Source organism: Mauremys reevesii, linkage group 1 (assembly GCF_016161935.1).
Source record: "Mauremys reevesii isolate NIE-2019 linkage group 1, ASM1616193v1, whole genome shotgun sequence".
NCBI classification, from domain to species: Eukaryota; Metazoa; Chordata; order Testudines; family Geoemydidae; genus Mauremys; species Mauremys reevesii.
In genome coordinates, this window is record NC_052623.1 from 268,887,349 (window position 1) to 268,899,370 (window position 12,022).

Here is a 12,022-nt window from a genome sequence, read left to right on the forward strand (position 1 = left end):
GCATTTCATCTCTAGGTCATTGGTTCCAATCCAACCCCAGCAGGCTACCACATGGCTGTCAGAGTGGGAGGACTTTCAGTCACTGCTGACCCAGGGCAAGATTATAGTCATTGACAGAGAGGCGAAAGGCTCCACGTCCCGCTCCTACTCTGAGGCGCTTCCTATTGCTCTTTGTCCCCTGACACTGAGGAAGTCTGAATGAGACTCCCTGACCAAGTCACTTCCATCTTATAGCTCTTCAAGGGGAAGTTCTACCACTGCCTCGGGGTTGACATCCGTAACATCACCAACAGGTCTGACTGTGTGGCCGCCAATTACAAGTGGGTACACCAGAAGTACAACTTTGACAACCTTGGACAGGTACGTGCGGGACCCTCCAAGCCCCCTCCTCTCAGGTGAACCTGGGCTGTGCTTTGCCCCTTTGGGTCTCTCCCGCCAAGGCCACATTCACTCATTTCGAGGGGAAGGGTGGAGTGTTCCAGAACACACTCTGGGCCAGAGGCAGCAGTCATGTGAACGGGGGGGTCGGGGGATGGATGCTGGTTAGACATGGGTGTCTGGGTTAAAGCAGAGTAACTCATGTAAGGATGCAGCTTCCATGCTGAAGGGGTGGAAAGGGGGATGTAACAGCTCAAGCAACTCACGTGAAGCCAGGGGATGGGAGGCAGGGGGCTGCTTTTCCTTACACTCTCCTAGGAGTGCCTCTTCTTGCTAGCCCCTGAGCTCCCTCAACATGTAATACCTGGTTCCTGACCCATGCTTAGGAGTGAATCCTGCCTGCACTTGCACAGGTGCACCTTCCATTGGCGTTGCATGTAAATGATTGCAGCTTTGAGCCCTCTCCCATCTGTTAGTAGTTATGCAGATGACAAGTACTTGGAGGATAACACTTTGAGTTTTAATTATGTTTTGTGCCTAAGAACTTAAAACCTGAACCATCCACACTCCACCGCACACAGATGCTCCGTGTCTGACGTGTTTCTGTTGTGTTCCAGGCCCTGATGTCCCTCTTCGTTCTGGCCTCCAAAGATGGTTGGGTCAATATTATGTATAATGGACTAGATGCTGTGGCTGTTGACCAGCAGGTATAGACACTTCCTTCCGAACTGATCATGCCATCTAGACCTCCTTCAGGCAGGAAGTTGGAAGCATGCTATATCAGCCAGCTTTTGGTACTTCCTCTCCACCCAATAGCATTTTATAGCATTGCTCTGACCCTCTCCCATCCGCAAGCCCCTTCTCTTCACTTTCGTTATTACTGGTGGGTCAGGGCCATGGTTCTGCGTACACAGGGAGGCATGTTTGGAAGTGATTAGCCAGGTGGGCATTCATTGTAGCTCTTGTCCTTTATTCAGCTGGGGAAGTTGTGCAGGCTGGGTCCTTATGTATCTTGTGGTATCTTCACAGCAGCAGTCACCCATGTCTTTCTTGACATGGTGCACCCACCTGATTTACAGTTGGTTCCTCTAATTGCTTATAAACTGGGATTCTCTGTCCCTGCAGCTAAGTCCTAATGGTGTCCAAAACTCATATTGACTTGAGTAATGCAGGGTCAGGCCCCTGGCGAAGGCTGCAGCGACAGAGGACTGAATGGCCGTGAAGATACTACCCTTACCCTCTGTTCTCAGCATTAGAAGTGCTGTTGGTCTTTTAAAACCTTGAGTGATGAGAAACCTAGAAACTCAAGCCCTCCTTTCTACTTGATCCTGACTGACACGTGGTTTCAGGCACCCCTCACCTTTCAGGGTTTCCTCCATTGCACCTTAGAGGTGCAATTTATTCACCCTCAGCCCAACACACCTTTTCTCCAGGTATCTTTAGTGTCTGTCATATTCTCTGATGTTTTAATTGTCCATTTGATTTGTTGTTGTGATTATATTGCAATTGTAAGTGCAGCGTCCTCAGTGCTTTATTATTGTTATTATTATTATTTATCTATTTATTATAAGCTTGTCCTTGACTTTCAGACACCCAGTCTATTTGTTGCGCCTATCCTCATTTTCATAACCCTTTCCCAAACAACCAGTCACAATCTGTTGATTTCCCTCATTTTCACAATCCTGCCACATCCAGCCAATCACAACCTGCTGCTCTCCTTCATTTTCGTAATCCCACCTCAGATTCCCAATCAGCTAATCACAGCTTTTCTTTTCTTTTCTTTTCTTTTCTTTTCTTTTCTTTCCAGCCAGTGACCAACAACAACCCCTGGATGCTCCTTTACTTCATCTCGTTCCTCCTCATTGTCAGCTTCTTTGTACTCAACATGTTTGTGGGGGTGGTGGTGGAGAACTTCCACAAGTGCCGGCAGCACCAGGAGGCAGAGGAGGCACGCCGGCGGGAGGAGAAGCGCCTGAGGCGCCTGGAGAAGAAGCGCAGGAGTAAGGCACAGCCTAAGTGTTTGGTTGGTTCGTAGGCCAAGGTTTTCTGAGAAAAACCTCCTCCTCTTCTTTTATTTTTGGACTGATCAGTTTCTCTATAACAGCGTCTATGTCAATGCTCTCAGCACTGCTCTCCTTTTGGCGGGACACTGCTGCCGGGCTGCCGTACGCACCACTAGGCCTTACACCCCCAGCCAGCTACCCTCAAGTCAGAACCCCGGCAACAGAGGGAAGAGGTGACTGGGTGCCTGATGGCAACTGGGGGTGTTGGGAAAGGCGCCTGTTTTCTTAACACCTTGCCTCTAGAAAATAACACATTCATAGACGTGTGTGTGTGTGTGTGTGTGTGTGTGTGTGTGTGTGTGTGTGTGTGTGTGTGTTCTCATCAACAGGAAACCTCCACCCAGACACACACACTCCAGCCCTCAGGCATTTAGACACTCCTTTGGAGAGCCCTGCGGCACCAGCCAGTGCTGTTGGGCGGACCTCTACGCTAATCCTTTCCTGTGTAATGCAAAATGAGGCAGAGACGAAGAGGAAAAAATCCATGCTGTGTTCCTGGGCCTTTCTGTTGCTGTGGCAGTTTCTGTCATTGGGTTCCAAGGCTTCCTTAGAACCAAGAGGGTCTCCCCACAGTGATGGTCCCCATGTGTCCGTTTCCTGTGCTCCAGTGAGAGAAACATCACAGATGCACACTTGACCCTGGGCCCTGGCAATCACCCCTGCTCCTTCCTACCCCTACCCCAGAGATCCTGGCTGATTACTCTCCTCCTTTCCAAGCCCATGGGCTTCCGTCTTCCTTCCCCTTCTTCAGTTTTTCCTCTCCCTGGTGCCACCTCTGGGTGTCTCCTGGAGCCATTTGCTCCTTTTTATCATTTGTGATCTTAATTTGTTGAGGCATGAAATGCTGATTTAGTGCCATTCCCACAAACATAGGACTAACAGATTCTTTCTATCGCTCCCACCTTCCCTTTCTTGTCTCTCCCTGCCTCCTCCTTCCTTTTACACTCTCTTTCCTCACCATTTCTGTTTTCTTTCTCTGCATTCTTTATTTTGTCTCCTTTTTCTATCTGTTTCCTCTGCTTCTTCCTTCTCCATTCCTGTTTCTGCCTCTCCTACCCTCCCTCCCTTCCTGCCTTTCCGTTGCTTCTATTCTTTCCCCCACTTTCCTTCCTAATTCCTTTGTTTCTCTTCCCTCTCTCCTCTCTCCTCTATCTTCTCTCTCTCTCTTCCCCCCTCCTCCCATTGAAGAGGCGCAGCGCTTGCCGTATTATGCCACCTACTGCTCTGTCCGCCTCCTCATCCATTCGGTCTGCACCAGCCACTACTTGGACATCTTCATCACCTTCATCATCTGCCTCAACGTCGTCACCATGTCCCTGGAGCACTACAACCAGCCAGTGGTGAGTGAGTTCAAGGGACCAAACCCTGCTCCTACCTCCCTCTCTCTTTTCCCCATCTCATTTTCCATAACAAAAGAGACTTGACACTTTCCCTTCCAAGCAGTCAAACACATAAGGGGTCACTAGGTTATAAGTAAAATTTAGCAGCCATTAGAGATTGACTTGGAAGAGCAGCATCTCCCAGCATGCTTTGCAGAGGGGGCTCAAATTGCAACCCAAAGGAAATCTCTATATATTCTGTAGCCTTTTCTAACTTCTGTCTTCCTCAAACCTATCCTTTCTGCAGTGCCTCCTCCCCACTCCTTATCCTGGCAACCCCACCTGCTCGAAACATTAGCCAGCAACTGATTGCATAATTTCACTACAGCTGCCGATGTTATGATCCACCATGATAGATGGTAGAGGAGGGGCCCTGTGAAAACTGTTGTGCAAAATTCTGCGAGAGTTAACTCAGCTGTCAGGGTGATAGAGGGAGTTCTTTCCACTGTCATGTGGATGACCCAAGTTTAGCCTCTTGGCTTCTCTTTGTAGTTTCCCTCGGGCCCCAGCAGAGGGTGGCATACTGCCCCTGGGAGCTAGTGCTTTGCACTGCTAGATGGATCAGATTTCAGTTTCTCAGTAGCCAACCCCGAACCTCAGTGGAGTGAGTTAGGAGTGCTACAGGAGCTGGCATACCCAGTCCTTGGATAGCTGAAGAGAGCCCCTCACCCAGCCACCCTCCTTCCACAAGAGAAGCAATGTGGACAGAGTCTGAAGAGGTTTCAGAGTAGCAGCCGTGTTAGTCTGTATCCGCAAAAAGAACAGGAGTACTTGTGGCACCTTAAAGACTAACAAATTTATTTTAGCATGAGCTTTCGTGAGCTACAGCTCACTCCTTCAGAGTCTGAAGAGAGTCCAACCAAGTTTCTCTCAGCTGGAAGAAGGGTGATCACAACAGAAGGCCTCAAGGGTGTGAAAGATCAATATTTGGGGTGGGGGAGATTGGGAAATCCTCAATATTTGTTGACAGGGTTACAGACACGTGCGGGAAGGGGGAAATGTGTGCTGGAAAGGGGGCTTTCTCTCTCTATCTGAAAGCACCACACTCACTGCTATGTCTGTCCAGAAGCATGCAGTTCCAGGGAGCCCCTTTCCATCTCCAAGAAGCCCTTGGTAAACTCCTGAGGGGTCTGAGGTGACAAATCTGATTTCATAGCTGGAGCTGGTTGTATTAGAAGTGACCAGGGCTGCGACTTGTCTATTGTTGCTCAGAATCACTGCCGAGTTTTTCCTGTAGGTCCAGCTTATTTTTCTTGTTGGCTGTTTAATTTTGTTACTGTTTATCCTGTATTCCTGAACTGCCCCCTCGTCCACCCTGGATTCCTCACAGGGTTCCCTATATCCCCTATTTGTTCTGCAAAAATTAGCATCCCTTATTCCTTCTCACCCACACATTACATCTTGAGCAACTCAGTTAGCTTCCCTGTGCCTCAGTTTCTTCATCTGTGCAATAGGGATAAGCATACCCATTTCCTCACAGGCGTATGGTGAGGCTTCACTAATCAGTTCTTGCGAAGTGCTTTTAGATTTCCAGATAAAAGGTGCTGTAGACATGCTACATATTATTAATAGAAACCCTCCGGTGGCAGTGGCACCAATTCAGATATTTCTTTGGAGGAGGGCTAATTCCAGTCCCCGCCCCCTCCGGCAGGTCTCCTTCAGCCGGGGAGTCTCCCTTCTCTGTACAAAGGGGCACCCAGGTCAAATTTCAATGATGTTGTGACCCCGCAGCCGGAGCGACAGTCGACTGCTCCAGCAGCCACCATACTGATTTAGTATGGAGCCACTGCTTAAAAGTGAGCAGGCCAGAGCCTGTGGTACTTTGAGTAAGTCTAAAAACTTTTGGGGGGGCGGGGCTGAGAGAGGGGGAGGTATTCACCCCCACAGCCCTCCCTAGCTGGTGCCACTGTTGGTGGAGAACAGGGACCTCACACGGGAGAACCAGGGCAGCAGAGTAGAGGGCAGAAGCTTGCTAAACCCCCGCCTAGTCCCCAACCAGAGACATGTGGTTTCCCCTTACTGCAGATAGCAATAGGTTATTTGCTCTGATGCACTCTCCCTGCCTGACGCATTCCCTGTAGATTTATGGAAGCCATTTATAGGGTAACACCTGGGTGATGTCCCATGAACCTGATGCTGCTGATGTCGGAGGTGCTGGGTGATGATGCTTTGTTAACCCTTTGAACACCACCGCCCTTCCCCAGGCCTGCCCATTCTCCTGAGCCATGGCTGGGCAGAGCAGCAGGTATCCAGAGAGTCCCTTGGCATGGGAGTGCAGTGTGATGGCTGCTGCCCTTGGTAAGTCTGTGCCAGCCTTCAAGTAGTTGCAATCCAGGATTTGGCAGCTCCCTCCTGCCTTCACCATTCCTGACCAGTCAAGCAGGCTGGAACTCAGTGACTTCACAAGCACATCTGTAGTTAATGCCTCTCACTCTCCACCTCTCTCAGCCTCTCTTTCCATCCACAGTCTCTTGAGACTGCCCTGAAGTACTGCAACTACATGTTCACCACAGTCTTTGTGCTGGAGGCAGTTCTGAAGTTGGTGGCGTTTGGACTGCGGCGATTCTTCAAAGACCGGTGAGCAGTGGGGCACACAGGTCATCCAGTGAGGCAGTGAAGTTTGGGGAGGGATCTGTATCTGCAGTGGAATCCTAGAGCATGGGGGCCTCAACTTCTTCCTTGTTCCAGGTAGCAAAGATCTTACTAGCTTCACCTTAAACACACTGGAGCAATAACCTGTTAATAAGAGTTATCCAACCCTTCCTCTTGTTGGAGTCTGCTGATTGGTCCAGGAAGCAGAGTAGACGGGAGTAGAATAAATGACATCCAGTCATATTAGGCTCTAACCGTCACAGTGAGGCCTCAGATTCACTGATGTGGAGGATTTTATTTTACTTTATATTTAAAATATAATGAATTCACATTCCCCTGTCAGTGACACCGGGAAGTTCCATTCTTCCTCCTCCTTTTTTTTTTAAGGTGGAACCAGCTGGACCTGGCCATTGTGCTGCTATCTGTCATGGGCATCACGCTGGAGGAGATTGAAATCAATGCAGCTCTTCCCATCAATCCCACTATCATCCGCATCATGAGGGTGCTGCGCATTGCCCGGGGTGAGAAAGACACTGGAGGGAGATGTGGGGCACAGACACCCCTAGGTGGGACAGAATGCACTGGGGGCTGCCAGTGATGCCATTTCACCAATTGGCTTCTCATATCTAATCTTGGATGGCCATAGAAACTCAGGGCTTGATTACAAGAGCAGTTATTTTGGAATAGCTATTCTAGATTAACTCCGTGTGTGGACGCTCTTATTCCAGAATAAGAATGTCTTATTCTGAATTAGCTTAATCCATTTTGGATTACGTTTATTCAGAACAAAGCACTTTTATTCCAGAATAAGAGCATCCACACATGGAGTTTAATCAGAAATTGATTCCTGATTGATTTTTATGTGTAGACAATCCTTTAGGCTTTCTCCTGATTGCCCTCAACTTGACATTTAGACGCACCTTTGTCCAGGAAAGCAGTAGTGGCTTTCACTTTGTGAGAGGGACCAAAACGATTGGCAGATTTTGTGAGAAGCAAATTCTTTCTTCTTTTCTTTTGTAATGCAAATGTTGCTGTAATTTTTACAGAAAAGACCAAGGGCCTATATGATTTGCACTGGGGAGGACAGATTTTCAGTGATGAGGGCGAATACTTGCCAAGCTGCATTTGCAAAAAGGAGACGGAGGAGGGAATGAAGCGGGTGTAGAAGGATATGGAATTGGAGTAGGAGATTGGTGATGTGTGATGTTGGGAAAGGGAGGGCCAGTGTGCAGGATGTATGGGGATAGGATGGAAGAGACCAGAGTGGGCATGGAATGAGAGAGAAGGGGTCATTAGTATGCAGAGGGATGAGTTAGAATGGGAGGGACCATGTGGGGGAACGTGGGGGTGGGGCGTGGAAGGAAAATGGCCAGTTGGAGAAGGAGTGAGAGGTTGGTGGGTCAGTTTTACAATGGAGGAGAGCGGCAGAACACCCGCATGGTGTGCTCCTTCCAGTTGTCCTGGCATATTGGAAGCAGATTTCTCTCCCTTGAGTCCCAGCACTGAGTGACACTTTTGTTTTGGTTCTGGTACCAGTGCTGAAGCTGCTGAAGATGGCGACAGGGATGCGGGCGTTACTGGACACAGTTGTGCAAGCTCTACCGCAGGTAAAAGAAACCAGCTACTAGAAAGATGCCCCTTTTGTGCACCAGTCTTTCCATTAGTTCATTTCCCTGAGCGCGCCTAGAATCAGAGAGACGGTGTTTGCTGAGGTCTTTAAGATAGTGGCACGATGTGCCAGAGGGTCGTGCTCCTGTCAAAATGTCACATGGTTACATTCATTTCTTTCTGGCCTTGTCTGCTCATGACTTTATCCCCCCATGGTGTTACTGAATAAAGCAATGCTCCATTCCTGGGTGAGAGCTGCTTCCCTGCTTTATTTCTGGCTGCCCCTTCCCCCTTGCTGCTGTCACTTTCCTCACACTCGTTTGCCATGAGGATGGAGAGCAAACTGTGGCCATTTTAGAGAGAAAGCAGATGTTCAAGTATCTCTTCTGTGACCCTCTCGTTCTTTCCCACTTGTGCTCCCTTTCCACTGTTCTCTTCCATGCTGTGCTTGTTTCACCTCTGCCGCCGCCTGCTTGCTTCCTTTCCATTTCCCTCTTCTCCTCCTTGGTCCGCAAATGATTTTGAGCCTCTCATCCCACGAGAAGCAGTGACGCTACCTGTGGTGGCTTGTAGAGCATGCAGCTAAATGCCTCCTGAAAGGCAGCTAGACGGAAAGATTTCACGAGCTGTGAGTGGCAGCTGTTTTGGAATGAGTTATTCATGCGCCACTTCATGCAGGCATCAGACCCGCTGAGAGAAGCCCCCGTGATGGATGAGCAGCCAGAGAGACAGTTCTCTTCTCGTTTGGATCCTCCAGAGAGACATATTAAGGAAGGAATAATGGCACCAAGTAGCTCTATTGATCATAGATCAGATCATTCCTCTGGCAGGCCCAGAGCAGACAGTAATCTTATCTGATATCGAAATGCACAGGCATTTGTCAGCTGATTTATCAGGTAATACACCAGTGTTCCTGAATGAGGCCGGGCTGAAAATCAATCTAGGGACAGCACGAGCAGTTACACAAGGAACTTAATTCTGATATTTTTGTCACTAAACCATGTCCATCTGAATGAAAGGAAATCACCTGGCACAAGAACGAGATGGAAACACAGTTTCCAGTCTTCACTGAATTCTGGGCTTCATCTGACTTCCCTCTATTTATTGAGATTATTTATTTATCACAGTCGCAGTGAGGGGCCCTAATTTAGTCCCGGGCCCTATTGTGCTAGATGCTATAATAGAATCATCGAGATGCAGGGCTGGAAGGAACTTAGAGAGCCCATCCTGACCAGTCCCGTGTGCTGAGGCAAGACCAAGGAAACGTAGAGAAACCCTGACAGGTGTTTGTCCAACCTGTTCTTAAAACCTTCCAATGACGGGGATACTGCAGGCTTCCTTGGTAACCTGTTCCACTTCTTAACTACCCTGATAGTTAGAAAGTTTTTCCATATATCTAACTTAAATCTCCCTGCTGCAGATTAAGCTGATTACTAGTCCTTCCGGGGACATGGAGAGCAAGTGGTCACTGTCCTCTTTATAACAGCGCTTAACATATTTGAAGACTGTTATCAGGTCCCCCCTCAGTCGTCTTTTCTCAAGACTAACCAGGCCCAGTTTTTTTAACCTCCTCATGGGTCAGATTTTCTAAACCTTTTATCACTTTTGTACAATATGCAGAGTAAGAGACAGCCCCTGTCTCAAAGGGTTTACAGCCTCACTAAACAAAGTCAGTGCTATTTTCTCCATTTTACAGACGGGGAAACTGAGCCACAGAACTGCAATACGTTGCTTAGGGTCACTTAGGGATTCTGGGGCACAGCTGAGAATTGAACCCAGATCTTCTGAATCCCAAGGCAGGACCTTGGTCACAAGGTCACCATTCTTCCATGCTTGATAAATCCTGGGTTTTTGACATATTTCACCAAAGAACCTCACTGCTAAGCAAGAGTTCTTAATATCTGCCCCTGCACACACACAAACAACTATTAAAAGAAGGTGTCCCCTTGCAAAGAGTACTGGGTCCAGGAATTTCCAGCATGGAAGGAGTCTAGTCAGGACCTTCCTATCTGATGGCCCTTGATTCTATAATAGGGAAAGGTTGACTAAGAATCATAGACTCATAGACTTTAAGGTCAGAAGGGACCATTATGATCATCTAGTCTGACCTCCTGCACAATGCAGGCCACAGAATCTCACCCACCCACTCCTGTATCAGACCTGTATCTGAGCCATTGAAGTCCTCAAATCGTGGTTTAAAGACTTCAAGGTACAGCAAGAGAATCTTCCAGCAAGTGACCCGTGCCCCATGCTGCAGAGGAAGGTGAAAACCCCCCAGGGCTTCTGCCAATCTGCCCTGGAGGAAAATTCCTTCCCAACCCCAAATATGACCCTGAGCATGTGGGCAAGACTCACCAGCCAGACACCCAAGAAAGAATCCTCTGTAGTAACTCAGATCCCATCCCGTCTAACATCCCATCACAAGCCATTGGGCATATTTACCGCTAGTAGTCAAAGACAAATTAATTGCCAAAATTAGGCTATCCCATCATACCATCCCCTCCATAAACTTATCAAGCTTAGTCTTGAAGCCAGATATGTCTTTTGCCCCCTCTACTCCCCTTGGAAGGCTGTTCCAGAACTTCACTCCTCTGATGGTTCGAAGCCTTCATCTAATTTCAAGTCTAAACTTCCTGATAGCCACAGTCAAAATTGTATTAAAATGTGCTCTTAAGGCAATACTAAAACTGTTTCACATTTAAATGATTTAATTTAGTCTCTATATTTTACACACTAACTCTTCAGGGGACAATTAAATTATCCATAATATTATTTTTCTCCAGGATTTATTAACATTGGCAGAAGAAGTGTTTTAAAACAATCTCTCCTTTCCCTGGCACTCTCTTCTCCTCTAGACCTTTCTCTTTATATTATAGAGCAGAGTCATCAATGATTTTGACTTGCTAATAGCATGGAAGGCTTCTCTGGCTGTCCTATTTGAATCCCCTGCCTGTCTTTGTTACTCTGCAACCATTCTGAAAAGTGAATAAATATGTAATTTAAAAAAAAATCCCTTTTGGAAATTTATCCCTGAGCGTTGCAGCTTTTTTCAGCTCCCTGTGGCTAGAACCCTCCTCCCCCCTTCAATGTGTACGTACAAGCGCACACACACATGTGCTGACATCTCACACACAGGCTGCTTTTCAAATTTTTAAATGTAACCAGATCAGAGTTACTCCCCTCCTTCATCAGCACCTCGCCTAGCTCAGCCCACAGAGCTACCAGCTGACGTCAGCTACTTCCCTTTTCTGCTGCTGCCCAGTCTACCTTCTGGACACACTGTCCTGTTCCTCACACTCCCCACTGCAGATAACGGAGCCAGGATTAGGAGAGGCAAGCGGGGATATTGGGGAGGGATAACAGGGGAGTGCTTTCCCCGTTACTGCTGGCACAGCTCCCATGGTGCACCAGACAGCAGCCCCATGGGAAACCCTGCAAGTGCCAATAGCTGGGGGCATAGAAACTGGGATCTCTCCCACAGGCTACCTGCTCCTTCCATTCCAAGCTCCTCATACACAGGCCTAGTCCCCTACTTGAGTCCCTGCAGTCTCTCTTCTCCCTTGTTCCCCTCCCACCACACGTGTCGGGCCTGGTTCATTCCTTCTGCCCCTTGCCGCATGCTTACTCCCATGGTGCTCGCTGATAGACCTGCTCTCACCCTCTTCTGCCCCCACATTTGACTAGTACCTTGACTCCCACAATGCACCAGGCAGCAGCACTGAGGGGGAGTTGGGAGGGGGGCTCTCTGTGGTAAAATTTTACTCTCGACTCATACTTTGTCACGTGTGATAGGCTTCACGATACCATGTGTGCCTAAATGTGATTATCTTCATCTCTCTGGGCTTGAAGTCTGAGGGGTGGGATTGTGAGGAACTGGATGACCGGCTATAGGCTACAAATGAAAGGAGCTGTGGTGGCTGTGAGTGGCTTTGAGGGTTATGATGTTTGGGTAGGAAGGCCTGGGGAGATGAGCAGGGCCGGCTCCAGGGGTTTTGCCGCCCC

At 48.3% G+C, this 12,022-nt stretch overlaps 1 protein-coding gene across 1 annotated transcript in view; it reads left to right on the forward strand.

Moving 5' to 3' along the window:
- CACNA1I (calcium voltage-gated channel subunit alpha1 I) overlaps positions 1 to 12,022 on the forward strand; it is a 113,767-nt gene that overhangs the window by 83,359 nt on the left and 18,386 nt on the right. The window contains exons 21-27 of the mRNA XM_039488959.1: positions 235 to 360; positions 996 to 1,085; positions 2,186 to 2,378; positions 3,630 to 3,781; positions 6,288 to 6,397; positions 6,800 to 6,933; positions 7,949 to 8,019. Of these exons, the coding sequence (XP_039344893.1) occupies positions 235 to 360; positions 996 to 1,085; positions 2,186 to 2,378; positions 3,630 to 3,781; positions 6,288 to 6,397; positions 6,800 to 6,933; positions 7,949 to 8,019 (876 nt within the window). The remainder of the gene's footprint in view (positions 1 to 234; positions 361 to 995; positions 1,086 to 2,185; positions 2,379 to 3,629; positions 3,782 to 6,287; positions 6,398 to 6,799; positions 6,934 to 7,948; positions 8,020 to 12,022) is intronic.